General features: G+C 32.9%; 1 protein-coding gene across 4 annotated transcripts in view; it reads left to right on the top strand.

Moving 5' to 3' along the window:
• The window catches only part of LOC145303654 (bridge-like lipid transfer protein family member 3B), a 305,183-nt gene that overhangs the window by 172,111 nt on the left and 107,581 nt on the right, over window positions 1-25,491 (top strand). For all 4 annotated transcript variants that reach the window (XM_080145223.1, XM_080145224.1, XM_080145226.1 and 1 more), the window contains exon 2: window positions 17,834-17,996. In XM_080145223.1, the coding sequence (XP_080001349.1) occupies window positions 17,834-17,996 (163 nt within the window). The remainder of the gene's footprint in view (window positions 1-17,833; window positions 17,997-25,491) is intronic.

Genomic DNA, 25,491 nt, shown 5'->3' on the forward strand with positions numbered 1-25,491 from the left:
GTTTGTCCAGGGAGCTACCCTTTGACCTCTGTTTAAATCATGCCATCTGCATACATTTGTTTGTTGCCAGGTTATCCTGATATGTATTAATGTGACCCTCACCAAAATTCATACTAGTTAACTTAATCACTACTTACTAACATAGTATCCCAATATATAACAATGTGGTTGGAGAAATGGATTTCTCAGTGAGGAATTTTCAAAAACAAGCGGTCTGAGAAAAGAAGTTATTAGAGTAGAAAGTCTTCTGGTATTTAACGATGTCTACAAAGTATGGCTGGGATTTTGCTGCTAGTTTAACGGCATTTGTTTCTGTGATGAATGAAGCAAATTCATTCGTCCCTTCCAGTCTAGATTTGGTGTTCATGCCTTTTCCTTTCCTCTCTGCTATATATATAGTCATCCACATACAGAACTGTTTTGTTTCGCAGCTCATCAGTGTGGCTAAACAAGCAACTACCTTAAGCCAGGATCAAAACCCGATCGCCCAAACGACATTCGGAACTTCTAACTGTTGCACTATATGGCTGCTGCCATGCTGGTAATGAATTAACAATGTTTTGACATTGTCCAAAGTACCTAAGCTCAATTTGTTTACATCAAGACCATCGCTTCATACGCTAATGGTAATTTGTATATCATTTCCCAAATGCTCAACCTCACACCTTGCCAATAAAATACGATAGTCTTATATACATCAAATTGTCTGCATCAATAATTATAGCCAACAAAAATTTGATTGATCCGAATCAATCACTTTCTTGAAGTTTGAAATAAGCTTGCTAGTACTAAAAGAATAAAGCATTAAAAAAAATGTTAAAAATCAAATTTGGTTCATATTCAAAGAGATTAATGATTTTATTTACTTACTAGCAAAGAAGCCCAGCATTGTCTGGGAGCACCAACTTAATACTGGAGTTTGGTGCAATTCTTTGGCCATAAATTTATTTCTTAAAAAAGAAATATTTTCGAATCTATAATGAAAATATTTACCTATAAACTTCAACCGTTTGTTTTCCTTTGTAAAATATATATCAATAATTTATTTTATTATAATAGCTATTATTATATTTGATAGATGTTAGAAATTCGTGGTTTTGCATGGGTAAATACCTGTAAATAAGCATAATTTAATCTACCAGGCAGGGAATAAACAGAAAAGAGAGTCGAGCGCCATTTTGAATTTTCCAATACATTGGTAAACACTGTATGCTTTTCGAGCTGAATAAACATGTTACATTGAATAAAAACATGAAAAATATATCCAGTTAGGTAGAAAAGTAACTTATCTTGCCTTTGATAACATTTATTTGTTATATATTTGTTTTTTGACAACTTTTTCGAATCTATGTGTACAGTAATACAAACCCTAAAATTTTATTTATTCAGTTCTGAATTGTTTTGATAATAAAAATGAAATATAAAATCACGAGTTTGTTTTGGGTGTATCCACTTTTTTCAATGATCTATTATATAAAAGCGAAAATGTGTTTGTGTGAGCGCGTTTTTTGGCTTTGTGTGTGTGTGTGTGTGTGTGGGGTACCATTTCTTAGAACTTTTTATATACTCCCTAGATTATAATATCTATGATTTGTGAAGGGACGTTTTGTCTATTTGAGCGACTTTTATTTTATAAAATTCATGCTATTCTGTCTTATGTGTTTGTATTTTTCGTATAAAAGCAAAACTAAATCAAAAGCAAAGTAGTCGTGTTCTCGGATTTCGTGCCAGGATGTCCAGAGAGCAATGAGCTTTGATCAGTGCGGGGAAAACGCATTATATCAGACAATTGCTATTCATTTGAACATTCCCCTTTCTGTGGGGAGCTGGTTTTTCCCAATATCTTGGGGAAATAAACAAATACGCAGAAAGCTTCAAGCTTAATTGGCTTGCAACCAAAATTAAGTGTGTTATATTTGGCATCCTGTAACTTTTTAATTGTTTAATTTCAACCATTCTCACTTTCTCTACCCTCTTAGTGTCCCTGTAAGATATCATGTTTTCTTTCACTTTCTTTTTTGCCTTCGCCTCAAGGCTTCTGGTTCGAGCCTACCTGCCTACTAACACTTTTTTTTTTCATGTTCTTTTCCTTCACTTTTTTTTTTTTCCTACACACACATCTACAAACACCCGGGCAACGCCGGGCACCTATGCTAGTCTATAATATAAATCGCACCTGTCTGTTTAAATGTATATGTTTGCCTAAAACTTTCGACAGAGGTGACCGATTTTCAAGAGATCAGTGTCTTCGGATGACAAATATTGAAAAATCGGTGAAAAACATTAATTCCTTCACTCACTTTTCTACAGGGAGGAGTCGCTTTTTTCGCTGATATTTTCAAAAGTCATCCCCTCTTTTCGATTGACTAGCCTTAATTTTATCCTTTGCCACTGCAAGTTTGGTGATGGGTGCAACAGCAAAGGCATCATGCTTTTTTGTTTTGTTTTTTTTTTCCCCCATGTTCTTTTCCTCCTTTATGGTACGGGTTTGAGCCTGCCTGCCTACTACTACCTTTTTTTTTTCTCAACATGCACCTCCAAACACCCAGGCAACTCCTTGCACTCATGCTAGTTTTTTTTATATATAACAAAAACTTGTTAAAATCAGATTAGAGCCAAATTAAGACCCAAAGAATTCAATATTGTTTCAGACAGAGCTTTATATCAATAATACATCTAGCATATACTTAACCTTTTGTTATTGTTTGTTTGGAGTAAAATACCATGAAAGTGTGATAAAGGATTTATTCGCAATAGTATTTTTGGTCGCACGCACCCAGGATTGAACTGTCATCTATCATAAGAATGTCACTTTTACAACTGAATTTTTCCAAATATTCGAACCACTGTGCCACATAATGTCTAAGTTTATATTGGTTAATTGATGGACAACAGGTTAACTGTTGTCCATCGACGTGCAGGCAGAAAAGTAAAGAGGATTACATTGCGAATTAAATCTCCTTCTGCATGATGAGTTGGATGTCCAAAACATCGAAAATGTTGCTACAACAGAATAGATGTCAGACTTTAGATTGAGGTGTTGGCAAAGAGTAACAGCTGACACATGTTCGACCCATCGGCAATGCAAGACTCTTCTCATTCTCAAGGTGAATGTTAATAAATAACAATTGTTTTGTTGTGTGAGGTTTTTCTTATATTTTCGATTTTCAGATCAAATTGGTATGTAAAAATTCTGTGTTTTTTTCTATTTGCAAGTATTTTCATTCTTCAAATTATCATCAGGTGGAAATTAGTTTTCTATTTTTATCTATTTTCTTCTGGTGTTTAACAGCTAAGTTAATGATGGAGTATTTTCATCAATTTAGTTTTAGTTTTGAATGATTAGTTTTTATTAATTACTAGCGGGGGTACCCGGCGTTGCCCGAGTGTTTGTTTCCGGGACGGGGGGGGGGAGTTTTAAAAAATGTTATGGTAGGTAAGTAGGAAGGATCAAACCCAGAGTCATGAGTAAAAGTAGGAAAATAAAGTGTGAAAAAAAAACAAAAAAAAAAAAAACCATCTGCAACGTTAACAGTTCGGCCACCAAGAAAAGTCCATTCCAGTTGTTTAGGGGGGGGGGAAACGACTACGGTAGGTCGGCGCGAACGTGAAAATATAATGTGAATTGTCCAGCACACTAACCACTACGCCACAGAGCACTGCAGCTTAGTTTAGTGATTTTAAATAACTTCACATGAAAGAACTACGAAGCCAAACCGGTGTTCTCTTCTCAACTGTTCCTTGTGAACGATCCCCAAACGGTGTTAAGTGGTGGCAGGGGGAGGAGGAATTTATTAGAGAGAAAATATTTTATCACTTCCATTGATCTTAACCGATTTTGGCCGTGACTTCTCAACAGAAAAAGTATAGAAATCTAAGATTATCGAGGAATTTGAGAAATAATAAGCCTATAACACACCTCAGATATTGTTCTGCCGTTTGTGCATATTATATTTGCATGAAATATCTTGATTTTTAATCCTATTAATGTCAAAATCAGACGGGAAAAAATGAGTTCATTTTATTTATATAGAGATAAAATGAACATTTATAATGACGAGATGTGAACATGGTAACATTACTGAATTTAAAGAGATAGTCTTTAACAACTAACAATTTGTTAGTGTTTATTAGGTTAGACACATAATTTATGAAAAACTTTAGGTTAATTTTAAGTGTGTAGCAGCCAGAGGTGGGGTGGGGGTGGGTAAATAGATTATTGCATATATTGTATTGATATCAATTTTTTTCGTATATATTCGTTACTATTTGTAAATAGTTTTTTTTTCTCATGGGAAGTAGTGATTTACTATATGCTAGTAAACTGAACGAGTGATATTTGTGTTTTGGCTGTTTCTAGTAAAATAAGAATTGACAGATGCCATTTTTTTATGTTGCAGATGGTCACTGTAAGTGTTTAAAAGTTATATTCCCATATTCTGGCAATGGTTTAACAGCCAATCAAAATGTTTACAGTGAAAATGACAGTGTAAGGGAACTGTTCGTATTTACCTTGGTTTGGTGTAATGACAAAATGCAAAACTGAAACGATGCTTTTCTAGAAAATTACTCTAATGAAGCAAACTTGTGAGTGAATGATCGGTGAGTAGTAGTAGATTTCTTTGACTGAGTGAAATCTACTCCTACCTTCTCAAAGTATGATTTTTTTGTAGAATCAGTTGGCTCGAAAACAATCTAGGAAATCAGAAAGTTAAATCAAATTGACTGATAATTTTCCTGAAACATGCATCAGAGAATGATGTGTGGTGTCTAATGTTTATAGTACTATGATGTCTGATTAGAAAGGAGAAAAAGCAAGTTTATTTTATAAATATAGTAAATAGATGTGTATTTTATCCTTTCTATATCTGCCTCAAAAACCAGATGGTTGGGTTTGAAGGTCGTAGTGTTCAAGTCATCTTTATTGAATTTGTTTACTTATCTATCTATCTATCTATCTACTATTATATAAAACAAAATTTGTGTGTGTGTCTGAGTTTATTCCTAATAGACTCAAAAATGCCTGCACTGATTTTTATGGAAATTTTACCCAAAGGCACTTTATGTGTTTGGCAGTGTTCTTAAATAGGTTTTGTATCACAATTTCTTCGATAGATATCGATAATCAAAATAATCCGATGAAAGAAGAAACAGGCGGTTTTGATCAAAGTTAACACCTTACACAGCCTAACATTACACGTGCCTCGGAGAAGTTTTATTATCACACAACTTGAAAGGCTTGACATATAAAATCAACAGTAGATTCTTTGATATGGCAGGGGTGTGTTCGAAATGAATGTTTTTGTTTAAAGCACAATTGCATCATGGTTCTTGACTTTTTCATTTTAAACTTAAATTCAAGCTGTTATCACCACACAATTAATAAGGCCAGGCATATAAAATAAACAGTAGGTTCTTTGATATGATAAGGACACATTCAAAATGAATGTTTCTTTTTACAGCACAATTGAAGCATGATACTTGACTTTTGCATTTTAAACTTTAATTCAGGCCTTTATATATAAGAAGTATTTTTATAAAATCAGCAGTAGGTTCTCTACAGTTCAATATAAACTATTGTGGACTAAGTCACTGTGGGGGAGGCATGTGAACTTCCTCTCGGTGCACTGAGATGGGTTCCCAACTCGAGTAGGAAATCAATTGATTTAATTGAAAAATGTGTGATTCCACCAATTTTGATAACAATAAAAATATGGACGTGTGAAACATTTGTTAATCATCATTTAGTCTCTGGCAACGTCAGTCACCCTACTAGTGTGTGTGTGTATGTATATATATATATATATATATATATATATATATATATACACACACACACACACACTGAAATATGGAATGCATAAAGCTTTTTTCAAAGTTTCCTATCAATAAGATTGCCTAACAAACTTTGAAAAAAAAAAAAAACATCTTCATAGATAATTAATTTTGTCTATTTTATTCATCATTTTCTATCCTATTATAATAACAGAAAATATTATTATTTAACAGAAATCTATCCTAGAGTGGTCTTGATAAATGGTTATTTAATAAAAATCAATTTTTTTTACATTTAAGGTAGAATGACAAACCTCTATTTTTGTCAGCCCTTTGCTTTGTCACTTCAGCTCAACATATCAATATCGTTTATTTGTTCAGTCTCTGTAATTTCCAAAGCAATAAATTTAATGTTTTATGGAATTCATTAATTTTCTCTTACCCATTATTTTGTTTTCCTTTGTAAGCCTTTACATTAATTGAAACCTTTATTCTATCTCTAGGCACAAATTGATTGGGTGTATCTCAAAAGACCGTTTTTTTTCTCTTATAAAAAGCTGAACTAAAACCTTGTAATTTTTTTTCTCTTCCTCTAATTTGACAAATTTGTTCATAGAAATTGAATTCAATTCGAATCTGTATTTGAGTTTCTGTCATTTTCTTTTATTCTGTTAATCCATTATTCTGTAATCTAATTTTCTAAAAATTGGTTTGTTCATTTTTCAGTCTTGCATGAACCGAGTTAGATTTTTCCGGAAAACTGGATAAAAATTCCCCCAAATGGCTTCCAGTATTGTAATTTCTTTGAAAATATCTAAAAAAAAAATTTCATTAGATTTTGTTTAAATTCCATTAAGAAATTAGGATAATAGTTATTTATGTTAAACTAATCCTTCTGATTGGTTTAAACCATATGATAACTGAAAGATATACCTGAAATTTAAAAAAAATAAAAATGCATTTTTATCCATATTTATTATTTTACAGAAAATGATAATCACTAAGGAACCACGTATGGTTTACTTGTTTAATTTTGTGAAAACGTTGAACTTTGTGTTCAAAACAATCTCATGAACATTGTTTGAATGGAAGCAAAGCAGCTACATTTGACTTTTCAATTTAAAAATCTTTTAACCTTTCTATACCTTTCTTAAACACAATATGACTGCATTTGAAGGTTGTGTCATTTAGCATTAAAGTCTTTTGATTAAATTTATTATAATTAGTGATTTAAATTTGCCTTACTTTTTTCCTCATCAAAACTAATAATTTTCATATAAAACTAGTAACAAAGGCCTATGTGTGACTTGCATTCTTTCTAGTAAAATAAAATATTAGGCAACAGAAAAGTGAGATTGTTAGATATGTAGAGAAGGGGAGAGATAATGGCAAAAGTTTTGTTTCATGAGTGTGCCATCTTTTGTTGATTGCTTGTAATTATTTCCAAATGTGAAGAACTGTTTTTTTATTATTTTTTATTTATTTATTTTTTATCAAATGGCAGTTTATATTAGAATCATCTACTTAACACATGTTGGAAGAGAATTTGTTTCAAACGAGTGAGAATTCTTGGTTGAAATTTCACAAATTTACATCTATGTTAAATGTTTTTATTTTTGGATCTCCTGCTGCATTTTTGCTGGCATCACAACGAGCAATTGACTTGAGTGCACTCTCTTTCCACTTTATACACACAGTAAAAGAATTTAAAAATAAAAAAGTGGAAAAAAGTAAGCTGACTGAACAAAGAAAGAAAGAAGGACTTATACAAGCTAGTAGCCTTTTTGGTCCCCCAACAACCTGTTAATTCACCCTTGTCCGTTCGTCCGTCCACACTTTTCACAATAACTACGCCTTGGAATTTTTTGAAGTTTTGTACAAAAATTAAACATATGAATAAAAAATTAACAGAATGGATTTTCCAGGGAAACTCTGATTGCCCCTCTAGGGGTGCCTTTCGGAGTAAAATGACTAAAATTGACACTTTTGTGCTTATTAAAAATAATTGATGCCTTGGATTTTTATAAAACTTTCTGAAAAGTTGTAGCTAACTGATTTTTGTATAATTTTGTTTGTTTATACTTTACAATAGCTCTTGGGTGTGCCCTAGGGGCTCTTTTAGGGCTAATAAAAACACTCCATTTTTGGGACTATTTTACCATATTTGTCGAAACTTTTCTGTGTATGTCTATTTAGCAGTTTTACATGGTGCTGAGCTCAAATTTATATATGTTAAGGCCTTGGGGACTTTTGGGGCTAATGGGGGGGGAAGGATGGACTTAGTCGTTTCTTTTTTTGCATGGTGTAGAATTCAAATTTACATATGTTAAGGCCTAAAATTGCACCGTTTGTTCATTTTCGCCAGGAATTGACGTCCCCTGGGAACATTTGGGGGTTAAATGGGGAGAGGGGTGGGGGCAAATGCTGAACTTGGTTATTTTTTTTTATGCTTCGTTCACTACACTCATAAGGGACCATGCATGCTTCACTTGTTCACATATGCTTATCTTACTATCTCACCAAGATAAACTTTAATAGCTCCCTTGGAAGAGCAGGACCCGACGTTTTCTTATTCTCCATTATTTGATTCTTTTCTGCATCATGTGAAAGTTTGAAAATATTTTGTTACAATATTTTTGGCATAATCGAAAGGTATCGTCCTATTTGGGTGATTCTATTCATACACCACACATCTCCTGCTCCGCAATGCATTGATCCATTGTTGTGTGTCATGGATTTCTTCCATTTTGTTTTCTCTTCTCATAGCCATGTCATCATCTCGTATGCATTCAAATATTAAAATAAAACAAAACATGAGAAAAAAAACAAACCCTGACACAGTACATATATATTGGTTGAAATCTGAGTGTGTTTGACACTATCGATGCCCTAAATGCTAAAGTCTGCATGTATGTTCTGTCGAAGTTGTGTTTGTCAGTCGGTTGATTAATTCGTTTTACCATCTACTCCAAACAGTGAGCTGTCTTCCTCAGTCGACTACTCAACTCTGACTTTTGTTGACTGTTGCCAAAACATTCCCAATTTATTTGAACAGAATTTAACAACGGAAATGAAAAGCTTAAACATTAATTAAAAAAAAAAAAAAAAAATACTGAAAATAAAATGGCTGCAACAAGTAATAATAATAAAAAAAATCAAATGTTTAGTCTTCTGTTGAAAAATAAATCTGGATTTTAGCTCTGGACAAAAAGTAATATTTGAAATTAAAAATTTATTTTATCCAATATTTGAACAAATGATTACGAATATTCCAATAGCACGATTCAACCAAAATATCATTATTAAAAAGTAAGTGAAAAATAGATGACACCAGGTCTGCACCTAAATTTATAGTGGTACACAAAAATGTTTAAACCCCATTGCTGCTGTCATTACTTTCTGTAATCTCGTATTATTTAAAAAAAAAAAAAAAATTCTTTTACAATCATTAAAATCTTTGAGATTTTTTTTTATTGCATTAATTATATTTTTCTAAAATTGTTCAGTTTTTTTTTTTTTTTATTAGCCATTTGCCAATTTATTTTCTTTGAATCCAATCGAATGATCTGCCTGACAAGTAATGCAGAAATACCAATCAATTTCAAAAATGAAAGAAAAATATTTAAATAATTAAGGGAAGAATCAATTTTTATCAAGTAGTTCTTGATTATTTTATTCTGCAGAAATCTATTTTTTCTGTCTGCATCATATGACCATAATCTTTTCATCTCGAAAAGTAAAAAAAAAACCCAAAACATTCACACAAGAAATGCTTTTATTTGAATAATAAATTATTTCTATTAATTATTTTTGTGTTGGTTTGAAAGTTTTTATATCGTCTGATGCTTCATAGGTCACATGTGCTCCAATTGGTTTCTTTGTCAATCTTTCTATGATTTTACTTCGACTTCAGTGGCATTCATCCAGGATGGGTTGAGCTAGCTCCTCCCATAGAACACACAGTGTCCTGGATGAACACAGACCATACATAACAGTCCACAGCACCTAAAATAGCTATGGCCAGTTAGTGCCAGGACCAGCGACGAACACTGTAGATCTGTGGTAGATTTGATATCTACTTTGATAGTGTGTAATCATATCTTCAGCTGGCCTCCCAAACATCTTCCAGAACCTTGGAATGGTTCTAGAGCTATTGCTAAGTAGATGAAGTCTCTTGTGTTATGGCATGCAGCGTGGCCAAACCAGCAAAGTCGCCTGCTTTAAAAGCATTTTGATTAGGATGATCATGCATTGCATCCAGATCTGTGTAACAGACCAAATGGTGCCTGCAGAATTTCAGTATAGGTCAAATACTACCAACTGTTTGAGATCTGCAGCTCTCATTAACCAGGTCTTCCATATTGTGTTTAAAAGATCCACAGAACTTTAGTCAAGAATTTGGATAAATATTTTATTGTTGGCAACCCCAAAGCAAAAAAAAAAAAAAAAAAAACTCACCATGAGTCACAACAAATACTTATTGGAACACAGGTGTGTAGCAATCATAAAAATGAAAAGTTCTGGAATTTGAATGGTGATTCTGACTTCTGCATAGAACCCAAAAAGATTATATCAAAGAATTGTTTGGTTTACATGAATCCCTCCTTGTTGGTCGCAACTAATCATTAACCTGCTGAAAACTCCAAGACTCATCAGTTGCATGCAAAGTCAGGGAAGGTTTAACACATTTTTTGCCATTTTCACTCGATTAATTTATGGTTTTGTATTTAACATGACTTCGGTCATCTCTGCCTTTGTGTGTTGCAAAGGATAATTGATCTTAATTCCAGTTCCTTCTGAATTTTTGCCAGAGCCCTTTTTGTTGCATTACCACTGTCCCTACCATGGTGAAGAAGGGTTAGATTTTGGGGTGGAGAGTGATGCTACTGTTGTTACCAGAAAATATATTAACAGGGACGGGCAATGAAACTCAACGCAATTTGTTTTTAATAAAAAATTTTTAAAAAAATGAAAACTCTTGATTGGGTAATTCTGATATTTAAATTTTTTCATTGCTTTGAGAGTCTCACATAGTCGAGTATAGAGCTTTATGTAACTTTGTCCTGTCGAGGTGATTGGGTTTCCCCTTGACAGATCCCAGTACCGGGCTCCATAGTGAGTAGAGAGCACAGGCAATGAAACTTAAAAATAAAACTAATGCCTAAAAACACAAACAAAAACCCCAAAAGATCTCTATCCGATCCAGAAAATGAAATAGAAATAAACACAGATTTTCCTAGATTCTATTTAATGGAATCTTTAGGAGAATAATAAATGTCTAACCTATCAAATTATATGAAACTTAAAAATGTAAAGAAAATGAAAAATGGAAATTTACTAATTGAAATAGAAACAAAAATGCAAAGTAATAAAACTTAAAAAAATGAAAATATTCCATGACATGTCAAAGTTACTCCTCATATTAAACTTGATCAGTCGAAAGGAATAGCAAGAAGCAGAGTTATCCCTCACATCTGAAGAAGTGCTGAATGAAATGAAAAAAAAAAAAGGAGTTATAGAATATAAAAGAATTTTCACAAAATTAAAATTGGTTATAATATAGAACCCGTGAAAATCTACATTCCAACCCCTCTAAGATGTTTCAAATGCCAAAATTTTGGATATAGAGACGTATGCTGAGGAGTAACCACTTGTGCAAAATGTGGCTCAAAAGTTTCAAATCATAGAGAGGAAGAATGTCAAGAAAAAAATGTGTAAACTGCAAAGGAAACCACCCAGCCTTCTCCAAATCCTGTGAATGCTGGATGAAACAAAGAAATAACCATAAAACATAAAAGAAATATTTCATATTTAGAAGCAAAAAGGTTGAAGGATATTTGAAGAATTAATCCTACGTTAGTGGCAGAGAAAGCAAACCTAAGTAGTCTACAACAGACAAATACGATGAATTAATAGAAAAGTTTATTCATTTAGACCAAAATGAATGGACAAATTTAAACAAAAAAAAAAACTAAAATAAAAAATCAACATACCTCGAGAAAACTGAAAAGGTTAATCCAAAGGAAAAAAATGAAACAAAATAAAAAAATAAATAAAATAAATTCATCTCAAACCTCTCCTCAAATAAAATAAATTCATTGGAGAACAAAACTACCAAAAGCGTAAATTCCAACCAATAAAAACTACAAATTATGAACTTAAAACATCAAAGAAAACTGAAACAACCCAGCACCCCCTCCTAAAAAAAACAAAACAAACACCTGAAGAAATTGAAATAGATAACCCAATCAAACAAATAGCTGAAACATCGAAAGCTGAAAAAATGCTACCAACCTTTGGAAAAGTAAGAAAAACAAAATAGAAATAAAACAGTAAGGAGACAGATTAAACTCCAAAACTAAAAATACAAATAACAAATTTGAAAATTCAACAGAATATAATGTAAGAAAGAAGATGCACCTACTCAAAGTCATCAAACTTCACTAAAACAAACCAAAGATATCAAATAAAAAAGAGGAGTGTAAAAATAAACACTAGCCTCTCTGGATAAAAAAAGAACAAAAACAGTAAACTAAAAGAAAAAAAATAGCAAACCAAAGGAAAAATCTTTATGGCTAACCATAAGATAATCCAATGGAATTGCCTACAAAAAAAAAAAAAATAAAAAAAAAATAAAATAAATTTCTTCAAAACAGATGGCAACAAAAATGAAACAACACCCAAAACAAATTATTTCAAATAAGACCCAAGATAGATAAATATATCCCTGCCCTCTCAAAATCCTGGCTCTGCATAGGGCACACAAATCGCACACATCCTTTTATACTGAACAAAGAATTACAACCAAAATGTAGCACATCCCAAACGCCTATCACAATCAAACACATCCTTATGAAATATGAAACACTTTCAAATATGAAAACATTATTTGAATATATTAATACAGAAAATATCTTTTAAATTCCTAAAAGAGCTAAAAATATATCAGAAGATATGAATCAACAAAAATAAAGAATTAAAAAAAAACATAACTAACCTGAAATAACCCATAGAGGTTGATATATATATATATATATATATATATATATACTAGCAATCGGTGCCCGGCGTTGCCCAGGTGTTTTGAGGTTAATGCTGAGAAAAAAAAAAAACGGTCAATTTTTTAAAACTTTGACCCCTATTATGACCTCTTAACATTTATTGTTTAGGGATCAAGTAAAGTTAATAAGTTAGATCCATGTCCAAGGAATCTATATCTAAAATATCAAGTGTTTACTGTTTAGACCCAGAATTGTAGGAGGAGTTTGGTAGAGTTCTCAAAGGTCAAATCGTTGAATATTGACCACTTAATCGCCAAATTTCTGTCGAAAACCTATCACATCGATTTTCCCAAATCGCGAATTTGGCCCTTTTTTAAAGCAGTTTGGCCTTCAAAATTTCTGTTTGGCCTTTTTCTTCACCGATGTAATCTGGAGACGCAACGGGAATTTTCGGCAAAAAAATGTTGTTACTATGCACATCTATGTAATGAAATACAATTTGTGGCAAAATTTCAGGAAAAACTAATGGATGGTTATCTCGCAATAGTCCGGACAATTCGCTAAATTATCTCGTCAAAACCATAAATCTCGAATTTTTGTGCATTTTTTTTTGGGGGGGGGGCTAATTTGGCATAATAGTGTCCATTTAATAGTATTTTCTTGTAAAAATAAAAAAATAAGGAAAATTACCAAAAAAAACAAACAAGAACAACAAAAGTGTGCCGTATTTTTAAAAGTTTTATTGCGTTGTTTTTATTTGCTTTTTTATTTCATCGGTGAAGAAAATGGCCAAACAGAAATTTTGAAGGCCAAACTGCTTAAAAAAAGGCCAAATTCGCGAAATTTGGCCTTCAAAATTTCTGTTTGGCCATTTTCTTCACCGATGAAATAAAAAAAGCAAATAAAAATAACGCATTAAAACTTTTAAAAATACGGCACACTTTTGTTGTTCTTGTTTGTTTTTTTGGTAATTTTCCTTATTTTTTTATTTTTTCAAGATAATACTATTAAATGGACACTATTATGCTAAATTAGCCCCCCCCCAAAAAAAAATGCACAAAAAAACGAGTGAACGCGCGTATTTTTTTTTTTTAGTTTAGTTTCATAATGGCGGCCGTGGTGTCGGAGGTTCGATTGTTAGATTGTAAGTTACTTTCGTATTTTTTTAAGTTGTAAATCGCAAGTTAGAAAAAAATTAAACCCTTCCAAGATGGACAATAAATAAGACCAAAATATTTTATGGTAAAGTTAAGAGCGTAAGAACTATACTTTTTTAGGAGATGTGATTATTGGATTAACCAATCAGAAATCGTCTGTGGCACACACATCTCTGTTTTTATAGATATACTAGCATGGGTGCCCGGCGTTGCCCGGGTGTTTGGAGGTGTATGCTGAGCAAAAAAAAAGGGGGTAATTTTTTAAACTTTGACCCCTATTATGACCCCTGAAAATTTATTGTTTTGGGCTCAAATCAAGTTATTAAGTTAGATTCATGTCCACGGAAGCTATATCTAAAATTTAAAGTGTGTAGACCCAAAATTGTCGGAGAAGTTTGGTAGAGTTCTCAAAGCTCAAATCGTTGAACTTTGACCCCTTAATCGCCAAATTTCTGGCTAAAAACCGATCACATAGATTTTTCCAAATCTCAGTACCCTGTATATCAAATTTCGAGTCTGTAGACTAAAAATTGACAGAGTTATTTCGTAGGGAAATGTACACAGACACACACACACACACACACACACACACACTTTAACTTTTATAGATATATAGATTTAAAATTTGAGTCTGACAGAATGACAAAATTATATTGCAAACCGATATATTAAACAAACGAACTTCAAAGAGACAAATGAACACATAAGTAAAAACAATTTGTATTAGAAAACATTTATTATTCCACGTCTTTTTTTTACAGACCTGACGACTGAGGTTCGCTCTTAATAAAAATTGTTTTTTATAGTCTTAATTTTGACTTCCTTTTTCATAAAAAACTAAAAAAAAAAATCAAGAAAGAAAAGAAATTTAATTTTATTTTTTCATTAATTTCTTTCTGTGCAAAGCAATTCTTTCAAACTTACTCTGTTTCCAAAATGTTTTTATTTTATTCCCCTCCCCCTTCATTCATTTTCCTCCGCATCCTGGCAAGATTACTGTACACATAGATTCGAAAAAATAGTCAAAAACAAATATATAAATAAATGTTATCAAAGGCAAGATAAGTTACTTTTCTACCTAACTGGATATCTTTTTTGTGTTTTTATTCAATGTAATATATTTATTCAGCTCGAAAAACATACAGTGTTTACCGATGTGTTGGAAAATTCAAGATGGCGTCTCACACCCTCTTTAACACCGTAAGTTTGGGAAAAGGTGTTATAAATAAAAAACTATACAAAATACTATTAAAAACCCGCCGAATATATGTCAACCTATGTCACGGTAACATATATTGAGCGAGTTTTTAACAGTATTTTAACAGGGCACATCGTAAAAACTGACCCATTAATTTTCCTGAAGTAAAAACTATATAGTTTTTAAACTTTTAAAACTGTACATTATAAAAAGAAAACTGTTCGAGTGATTTTTTTTTTTTTTTTTACATGGGTGTCACCACTTATCAAGGCCCAGAGGCCACTCAAGGATAAGGGTTAATAGGTATACATTAGTCATTGTGATTTTAGCATAGTAAACAGTGGGAATTTTGTAACTTGGATTACTTGAAAAAGAAAACTGTTCGAATGATTGAAAATGAAAACAAAATAACAATGTAAATATATTGATAAGAAAAAAACAAAAACAAACGAAGTTTCCGTTTCAGGAACCCGAGTTTAATTTTATGTCGTAATCATTCAACTCGTTAGCGGTTTTATTCAGCGATTAGGGATAACCATACGACATATCTAATTACCAAAGCGATTTTTTTTTAATTTTTTTTTTTTATTAAAACTAAACCTGTTTAGTTTTAATGAACCAATTTTTTTAAAGCCAACACTTTAGTTATTTTGAGAGCGTGCAACTGCACCCGAAAGGTTGATTAGGAAACTCCAAATCCTTTTATGACTCGGAAAAAAAAGGGCTTTTTATCGGCTTAAATGATAAACTAATGTTAAATATTAGTATTTGCCATCGATTCTGAAATAAAATGAAATCCTGACATTGTGATCATTTTTGCAGGTGTTATGTGCCAAATATTGAAATAAGAATGTTTAAATTCAATTATTGTAATTTAAGTCTTTAATTTTAAAGTCGATTTTATTTATAAAATATCTTTTTAGAAATCAATCTCAAAAACAATCTGAACAATAAATCTCTTTTGTTATGGCTAAGTTTTTGTCAAGGGTAGAAATTATAATAGACAAGTATTCATCCATGATGACATTTTACCGATTTCCTGGTTTACAGGTATTCTTGCTAAATTTCTTCGAAAGAATTGACATAAACAATACTTCAACTAAATACGTATATTTCATGCAATAATGACTTTTATTTCTTCTGACTTTTCCTAAACTAAACATAAAACATCGGTTAGGGTTAGTTTAACATTCTGTAAAAGTACCTTCCGTTTTTTTTTGTTTGTTTTGTTTTTTTGTACTTCTGCAGAGAAGGTAAAAAACCGATAAAAACTGGATATATTTTTCGTGTTTTTATTCAATTTAACATGTTTATTCAGCTCGAAAAGAATACAGTGTTTACCGATGTGTTGGAAAATTCAAGATGGCGTCTCACACATTCTTTAACACCGTAAGTTTGGGAAAAGGTGTTATAAATAAAAAACTATACAAAATACTATTAAAAACCCGCCGAATATATGTCAACCTATGTCACGGTAACATATAATGAGCGAGTTTTTAACAGTATTTTAACCGGTTTTTTATTTATTACATCTTTTTCCAAACTTACCGTGTTAAAGAGAGAATCGGCCGCCATCTTGAATTTTCCAATACATCGGTAAACACTGTATGCTTTTCGAGCTGAATAAACATGTTAAATTGAATAAAAACACGAAAGATTTGCCTTTGATAACATTTATTTGTTATATATTTGTTTTTTGGCAACTTATTCGAATCTAATTTAAGACCACGAGTGAAATGAGAAAAAGAAGTCAGCGGGTTTGGTTGCCATAACAACGTGACGGTAGTGAACGTGTGTGTGTGCGTGTGTGCGCGTATTTCGTGTAGTTTAGTTTCGCATAATAGTTTCGTATTTTTTTAATTTGTAAATAACAAGTTATTAAAAAATTAAACCCTTCCAAGATGGACAATAAATAAAGCCATAATATTTTATGGTAAAGGTAAGAGCGTAGAAACGATTGTTTTTTAGGAGATGTGATTATTGGATTAACCAATCAGAAATCGTCTGTGGCACACACATCTCTGTTTTTATAGATATATAGATATATAGATATAGATAGATAGATATAGATAGATATAGATATAGATAGATATATATTTAGTGACCAAATTGTAAAAAAATTAAAAATGGCAAAGAGGGCATATCACGTTTTTCTTTTTTTTTTTTTAATTGAAAGAAAAAGATTAGGAAATGCTGTTTAAAAAGAACATGAAATAATGGTGGAAGGAGATACTAACACATACACTCACAGAGTTGTGAGCAGAAGGTGGAAGAGAGTAAAGAAAGGAGGATTTAGAGTTGTGACATTTTACTTTTTTTATCATGACAAGGAGAAAGGGGAGATAACTCTGTTTTTAGAGGAGTAAGAGAGAAACAATATTTATTAAAACTGAAAGAGGCTAAGGTCATCATGATTAAAAGAAGAAACAACATAAAAGGAGAAAATTGCTTACATTGTTTTCTCTTTTTAGTCTGGCTTTAAAAACTTTTATTCAGACTAAATTAATAAATCTGAAGAATATCCCCTCCTTTGCTGCTCAAAATATAAAAGTACAATATTTTTTCTTCAAAATCTCATAATTTTAATATTTCAATTTACCAACTTTCAGCTGTAGTATTAAGCAGTAATTTCTGAGAGTCCTTGTCTAAACAATTGGTACACATCAATCATCTAATAAATGAGTTTTTGTTTATATTTTCAGGTTCACCAAAAACCTCTCCCCTGATAAGATCAGCTTAAGTGCTCTTCGAGGGGAAGGGGAATTAGCTAATCTGGAACTGGATGAGACAGTGCTGATGGACATTTTGGAACTTCCTACATGGCTGCGACTATCAAAGGCTGTATGCAACCGAGTAGGAATAAAGGCAAGTTTGCTTACACATCTTCATTATTAAAAAAAAAAAAAAGTTTTTTAAATAAATTAAAAATAGATAGAATTCTGCCTTCTGATCAACTTTTAAACCTTGTTTCACTGAAGAGCTAAAGACTGTTAGGTTTTTGAGTATAGTAATTAATATGAATAATTTTATTACATCTGACATCCCAAGGGTTACTCTTGCCAAATTTGATGCAATTCTGTACAATAGTTTTAACACCTGTGAGTTTTATTTACTCACAAGTTCTTGCACGAGTCGTTACCATTGATCAATAACAAAATTTAAAAAACAAAACAAAAAACAATGACTATTTGAAAAGCATGCTCTTTTAAGCATACTTTTTGTGTGCCTTGAAAGTCACTTTAGAAAAAGGAGTTTTGTGTATTTTTCATGCAAGGGTAGAACAAGATTACAAATTCTCAGCACACCTGTAATAATACCAAAAATATTCATCCAAAAGGAAATGACTCTAGCCCCACATTGGCAAAAAAAAAAAAAAAAAAAAAAAAGATACCAGAAACTGCATACTTTTCTTTGCTAGATTCATAAAATTGTTTATAAATTTTAATTCTGGGTTGTTAATATAAGTAATATATATATATATATATATATATATATATATATATATATGTAATCACAAAAAAACTATATTTTTGTGGATAAAAAAAAACAAACAACTTGCCAATTATTATAGGATGGTTAGTTTTTTTTTTTTTTTTTTTTTTGTCGCGTGGAGTTGAAGGAATAAATTTCTTTGATCCACAGCTTTTCTTGTCAACAGAAATAGCTGTTTGTCTCTCTGACACAAGTTAGTAGATGCCCAGTAGAGAATACCAACTCTTTATAGTCACAATAACTAGTCGTTGTGGTGTTTTAACAGCAGAAACATATGCTTCTGATTTGCAACAGTTTCAGCATAATGAACATGTCCTGATCATGTAGAAATGCGCCAGCAAATTAGAGTAGAGAATACCTTCAGCTATGCTTTATCAGAAGTTTGATATTGGTGTGATTTTTCATCTCAGGTGGTTTGGCCATATAAAGTGTGCCGTCTTCTGCATCAACTCTGTAACAAGTATGGATAACCTACGTATGAGTGTGCGTAGAAGAACAAGGAAACCCGGCTTCAGTGTGTACAAAGTGATTTTTACTGCTTGTAACATGACTGGTATCAACCCTTTTGGATCAAACCACACAGAGATTAGTTGTGAGACGTTGCCTAGTGTTGTCCATCCTATAATCTAGGACACTTGTAGCACCTTAAATACAAAAACCAGTGGGAGCTGCTTGGAGCACTCTATCTTGCTTTGACAGATTTTAAAACCATCTTCAAAACCTTTATGCTTTCTTTGCTCAATCGTTATTTTCATTGCAAGTGCTCATCTGAGCTTCAATGTCTGTTCAACCCTTGCCAAACTTTTACAGAAAACACTCATCCAGCTACAACACTTGGCCTTCGGGACAAGATCAAAGTGTAGTATCTGAAGCGAGGTTCCTTTTACAAACCTAGTGGAACGGGCAGTCTATCAACTAGACGGGGTTGGGAGGGTCCTACTAATCACCTTTTGTTTTTTCTTCCCCCGCCCTCGACACAAATGAATTATTGTACCATTTTATTGTTATCTTTTTTGTTTTTACACGTCAATAAAAAATGTTTTAAAAATTGGGAGTTACTAGGACGTCCCCCAATATGAAAGGGTGAATGCGGTATTATGGTGAAAGAAGATACTAGCTGGGAGAAACTTTTGACTTTGTTTAGTTCTGGAGTGACAAGGATGACCAACGACCCCCAAAATCCCCCCTTTTGAGTTGGCCATGTGCCTAAGTTTTTTGTTCATCGTTAATTTTGACTGTATTTTTTAACATGAATAAAAGATTTAATATCTCAAAGTGTAGTATCTGTTCCGGCAGATACTGCAAGCTATGACTAGCTATGACTAGCAAAGACCAGATGTGGGGGCAACCCCACATGCCTGACCTTTAACCAGCTCCCATTTCCCACCTCTCGGGAGCTGGTCCCCTTTTTCCCTTCCCCTCCCTTCACTCCTCACATTAAAAATCGGCCTTGTGCCTAATTTGCTTGGTGGGGGAGCAAATAAATACCATCTGTTCCGGCAGATGCTGCAAGCTATGACTAGCTATGACTAGCAAAGACCAGATGTGGGGGCAACCCCACATGCCTGACCTTTAACCAGCTCCCATTTCCCACCCCTCGGGAGCTGGTCCCCTTTTTCCCTTCCCCCTCCCTTCACTCCTCACATTAAAAATCGGCCTTGTGCCTAATTTGCTCGGTGGGGGAGCAAATAAATACCATCTGTTCTTCAGATGCTGCACTTCCATTTCTTGTTCTCTTTCGGTGGAGGAGAAATCCTTCACGACTGAGACAATTTTTATTTTTGTACCTTTTCTCCACGTTAAAAAAACGACCCTGATGTCTAATTCTGTCCCATGGGGAGGCATAGTAAATAGGTACAACCACTATCAACAATTTCCTCCACTTTCTATCTATGTCTACATTTAAATGCAGATTCCATAAACAAAGTTTCTTTCCTAGAATTGCCCGCCTGTGGAACTCTATTCCACTGGCTTGCTTTCTGGCTGACTACAATATAATCGTCTTTAAGTCTAATGTAAACAAGTTCTTGTTGAGCCGTCCCCTTAAATAATCAAATTATACCAAATATCCTTCACTAATGATTACTATGCTGTCCCGGTGACCACTTTACATTCATTAAGCAGTTAACCCTTATCCTCGAGTAGCCTTTGGGTCATAAGTGGCGACTTTGTTTTAAAGAAAAAAAGAAAGTTTGCTTTATCTTCTCTGCTTGTGATGATATTAGCCATCTTTCTTTCGTCTTTAGTAGATGTAATGTAAATGGAGTACTGTTGCCACATCTGGGCAGGAGTTGCTAGAAAGGGCTTATCCTGCCTTGATAGAGTTCAAAATAGACTTTGTAGCCTCATAGATGTCCTTTTTTCTTTCCTGCAACCTCTTTCTCACAGAATGATGTAGTGGGTTTGTCTTTGCTTTATCATTATTTTTATGGCAAGTGCTCGACTGAGCTTCAATGTATGGTCCTCCCTAGCCAAACTTTCACAAGAAACACTAGTCTAGCTGAAAACACTATCAATAATTCCCCCACTCTTTATCTGTGCCTAAACCTAAATGTAGATTCCATGAACAAAGCCTCTTTCTTAGAACTGCATGCCTGTGGAACTGTCTTCCGTTTTCTTGCTTTCCAGCTGACTACAATATGGTTGTCTTCAAGTCCAATGTAAACAAGTTCTTGATAAGCCGTTCCCCTTAAGTTAAAAAATTTACTGAATTTCCATTATTGACAATTACTATATTGTCCAACTGACTACTGTATACTCTTTAATCCTTATCCTCGAGTGGCCCCTGGGCCTTGATAAGTGGGGATGCCTATGTTAATAAAAAAAGTAAACATAAAAATGTCAACAACCTTGCTGCTCAATAAACATCTTTATTTTTCTTTCTTTCACAACATTTATATTAGTTTCTCCTTGCCTACTCCTGAGAGGCGAATGAAGCTTTTAAAAACCTCCAAACATTGTCAACTCGCTGATCAAAGGGACCGATTTATTTTGTTACCTTTTTGGCCATGTCTCATTTTGGACTTACTGTCTGTAAACGTTACATCATACTGCATAGCTTTATTTCTAAAACTTTAATCTTTTAACAGAATTTTCCACTTTCAACTTCATTTTAACCTTACATGAAAATTTCCGTTTTAAACCATACTTTTTAACACACATGCATCTAAATATAGTTATAAATCTAACGATATATCATTAATCCTTGAGAAGGAGAAAACACACTTTGAATCTGAGATGGAAAAGCTATGATAAAATTTTCCAAATCAATTTCTAGATGTAGTTCACTTTGGCTTAGTAAGAGTTGTCAATCAATTTGAGAAGTTATTGTTTTGAAAATATTGTTTATTTTATCTACAAGTAATTCCATTATTGACAGGTTGTTGATATTTAAAAATAATTTTTAGTTTAGTTTTTCATATCAATAACAAGAACTTTATTCATTACTATAAATAGATGACTCATTCATTGTGTATTTTTCTTTCCCTTTTTATTCCTTTCCTAATATTCTTCTCCTTTTCTTTTCTCTTATTTATTTACAGCATCCTTTTATTCTCCTTTTCTTATGCTGCTGTTGATACACTCTCTATATCTTTCTTTCTAATAGTTCTTGTTTCGTTGGTTTGTCACCAAAAAATCGTCCACAAACTCGTTTTGATGTTTTCCTGGACAACTGCTAAACTTGGGGCAACCTGAGAGTTCAGCATCATTTGTGTGTGTGTGTGTGTGTGTGTGTGTGTGTGTGTGTGTGTGTGTGTGTGTGTGCGTGTGTGTGTATACAACCAACCACTTTTAACTCTGTATCCCACCTCTTATATATTGGTTTCAATTGAGCAGAGTCTGAATAATATATATCAAGCTATTGCTTTGCTTGAATAGTATAATTATTTACACATGAAATTCAGATTTTATCATTTTGAATATTTCTAACAGTAGTTTCACTTAACTAATTTGTAAACTAATAATCTGCCATTTGGAGGTTAGTACTTAAAATATTAGATTAATACGATGGATCTGATTTAGTTCTGATGACCAGAGGAAGATTAAATTTGGGTAGTATAGGGAAACGTGTGTGGAACAGGAGACTTTGATGGTATGGCCACATTAAAAGAATGGATAAGTTTGTGTTTTTTATTATTAGTGTTATTAGTGGTGCCATGGTGAGTTAAGAGTGAATGGAGTAAGTTGAGATGAACTTCTCTCATTACTAACTAGTAGTGTTACTACTGTTGAGCAAAGAAACAATCTAACAAGCATATGTATGCAGTGTAATGATGTAGTGAAGTGAAACCCAGAAAAGGCTACATGTTTAGCAGCGTGCCATGCCAGTTATTTGAAAATATTGTGTAGACAATGCATGTCTTCAGTGAATTTTCACCAGTAAGCAAAAAAGAACTTGTCTTTGTCTACAACAACAAAACTTTTGAAAACCTAGTAATCAACTGATTAATCGATAATCAATCGATTATCAAAGGTCAAGTAACCAGTAATCAACCAATTTGCTTATCAGTACATCCTTACTAAAAACCACTTGAGAATAAGGGCTAATGCGATGAATGGATTGTCTGGTGAATGATAAAGAATATTATGAGAAGATTGAAAATGCTGAATAGAATGAATAAAATTCTCATGGACTGTTTATAACAAGCACTTGTTGACATTGGATTTCGAGATGACCATATTGTAGCCTACAGGGAGGCAATGCTATGGTAATGTGTTCCACAGATGAGAAGTTTATGGTATGATACTCTGTGGATGGAAAATTTTATGTTAAGCACACAGAGTAAAAAATGAAATCTCTTTGGAGTTATGGTAACGAGATGAGTTCTTGCTGTGAATTTCTTATGAAGAGGAATCAGAGATTGAATTAAGTTTAGCACTTTTCAGAAAAATAGAGTAGCAAAAAATTAAGAAATATCTATTTTATGAGAAAGAGGCCATAGAGAAGAGATCATCTCCCACTAGATTGTGAAGTTAATTTTGAACTTTGATGCAAGAAAGAGCACTGAGGGTCATCTATTTTCTGTAGTACAACAGTGGTAACATTTTTTGTTTTAATCCAGAGTAGTGTTGGGATGATTATCGGAATCTGAAAAAATCAGAAATTTTGGGGGGGAACTGGAATCTGGAAAGTTGGAGTGTATTTTTCAATTCCAAACATAATTCTTGTACATTTGTTTTTGTTTTAAACTTGATTTTTCCATTATTAATGATAAATTGATAAATATTTATTTGTTCTTAAACCACTAGTAAAACTAAAATCTACATATAACAAATGTAGGCACCAGAAGAAATATGACGCACTATAAATGCCACGGATGAAATGGCATGAGTGGATGAATAGGAAAAACCTAGATGAAAGTCTCACAATAAGTTTATAAAATTACTATTTTTAATGAATTATGAAAAATAGATTAAAGAAAAAAAAATAGTTAAAAGTACTAATCATGTACCCCCCCCCCCCTAATATGCAAGAATTTATAAGAGATTTGGTAATTGTATTGAAATCGGGGAAGGGGAAATATTGGAATTGCCCCATCACTAATTTAATATAGCACTTTTTAGCAAGTTGGATTTTGGCCACATTAAAAATCGTCCGTGTGTCTAACTTGGCACCTTTTGTAAAGGCAAGTAATACTATTAATATTAGTTTTAATAATAATAATAATAATAATAATAACAGAAGTAATAATGGAATACATTGGTCGGTTTTAAAAAATTGACTTCCAAATTAACCTATTCCTGACCAGGTTTTTAACACTCTTTCTCTAAAGTCCATTTTTATCATTTCTTCCCATGTTCTCCTTGGTTTTCACCTGGGAACTGGACTTGCTACCTTAACTGTTCTACATCTACTGACCAAAGAACTCTCATCCATTCTTTCAAGGTGACCATATCATTGAAATCTCCGGTTCTGCACACCTCTATATTTAATATTCCTCTGTGATCAGCAGATCTAAGCTCGTCTTTAAAAATTGTATTACACACCCAGTATATCATTTCCCACCATACAACAGATATGCTCACCTGTCAAACTCATTAACACTTGATGATACCTTTCTGTTTCAAAAGAACAGCATGTCAAACAAAACGTTACATCTTTCTCTTTTTAATAGATTATAGGTGCTCAATAATTGATTTTCCTCAACTTGTTACTAATAATAGAATCTATAATCACTTATTCTTCCCGCTCGTGTTCTGTCACGCTAAGCAATTGATGTTCCAACAAAGAGGTTGATTGACAAAGCTGTGTGTTTTCTTTACATGAAGAGTTTCATACCAAATCTGGAGTAACAAATAATAATAATAAAAATTAATAGAATAAAAATTATTTCATGGATTTTATAGAAAATTGGTAGTCTAACTTTTTGTCTTACGATGATGGGTGTGTAATGCGAGTCTTGAAGACTGGTTAAGATCTGATGACCTTAAAGGAAGATTAAATCTGGACAGTATGGAGATATGTGTGCCGAACAGGAGACTTCAATGGTATGACTATGTTGAAAAAATTGGATGAGAGTTCTTGGATTAGTAGATACAGAGCGGTTGAGGTAGCAGATTCAGTTCACAGGGGAAGGACAAGTAAAACATAGGGAGTGATAGGGGATAATTTGAGTGAAAGAGTGATAAAGATCTGCCCAGAGATAAGTTTGGATGTTTGGCACATGAGGTGAGAACGACCAACTCATCAACTTTGCGAATCATCTGATCATCACAAATATTCTCTTCCATGACATGGCGCTCCAGTGAGAGCTACACATCTAATAAAATAGATCATGTTCTGGTCTGTGCAAGATGAGTGAACCTTGTTATCGCTTTTCCGACATATCAGGAGGTGATTATTGGCAGCGGACATAACTTTGATCAC

This window comes from Euprymna scolopes, chromosome 19 (genome assembly GCF_053919585.1).
Source record: "Euprymna scolopes isolate OS-2025 chromosome 19, ASM5391958v1, whole genome shotgun sequence".
NCBI lineage: Eukaryota > Metazoa > Mollusca > Cephalopoda > Sepiida > Sepiolidae > Euprymna > Euprymna scolopes.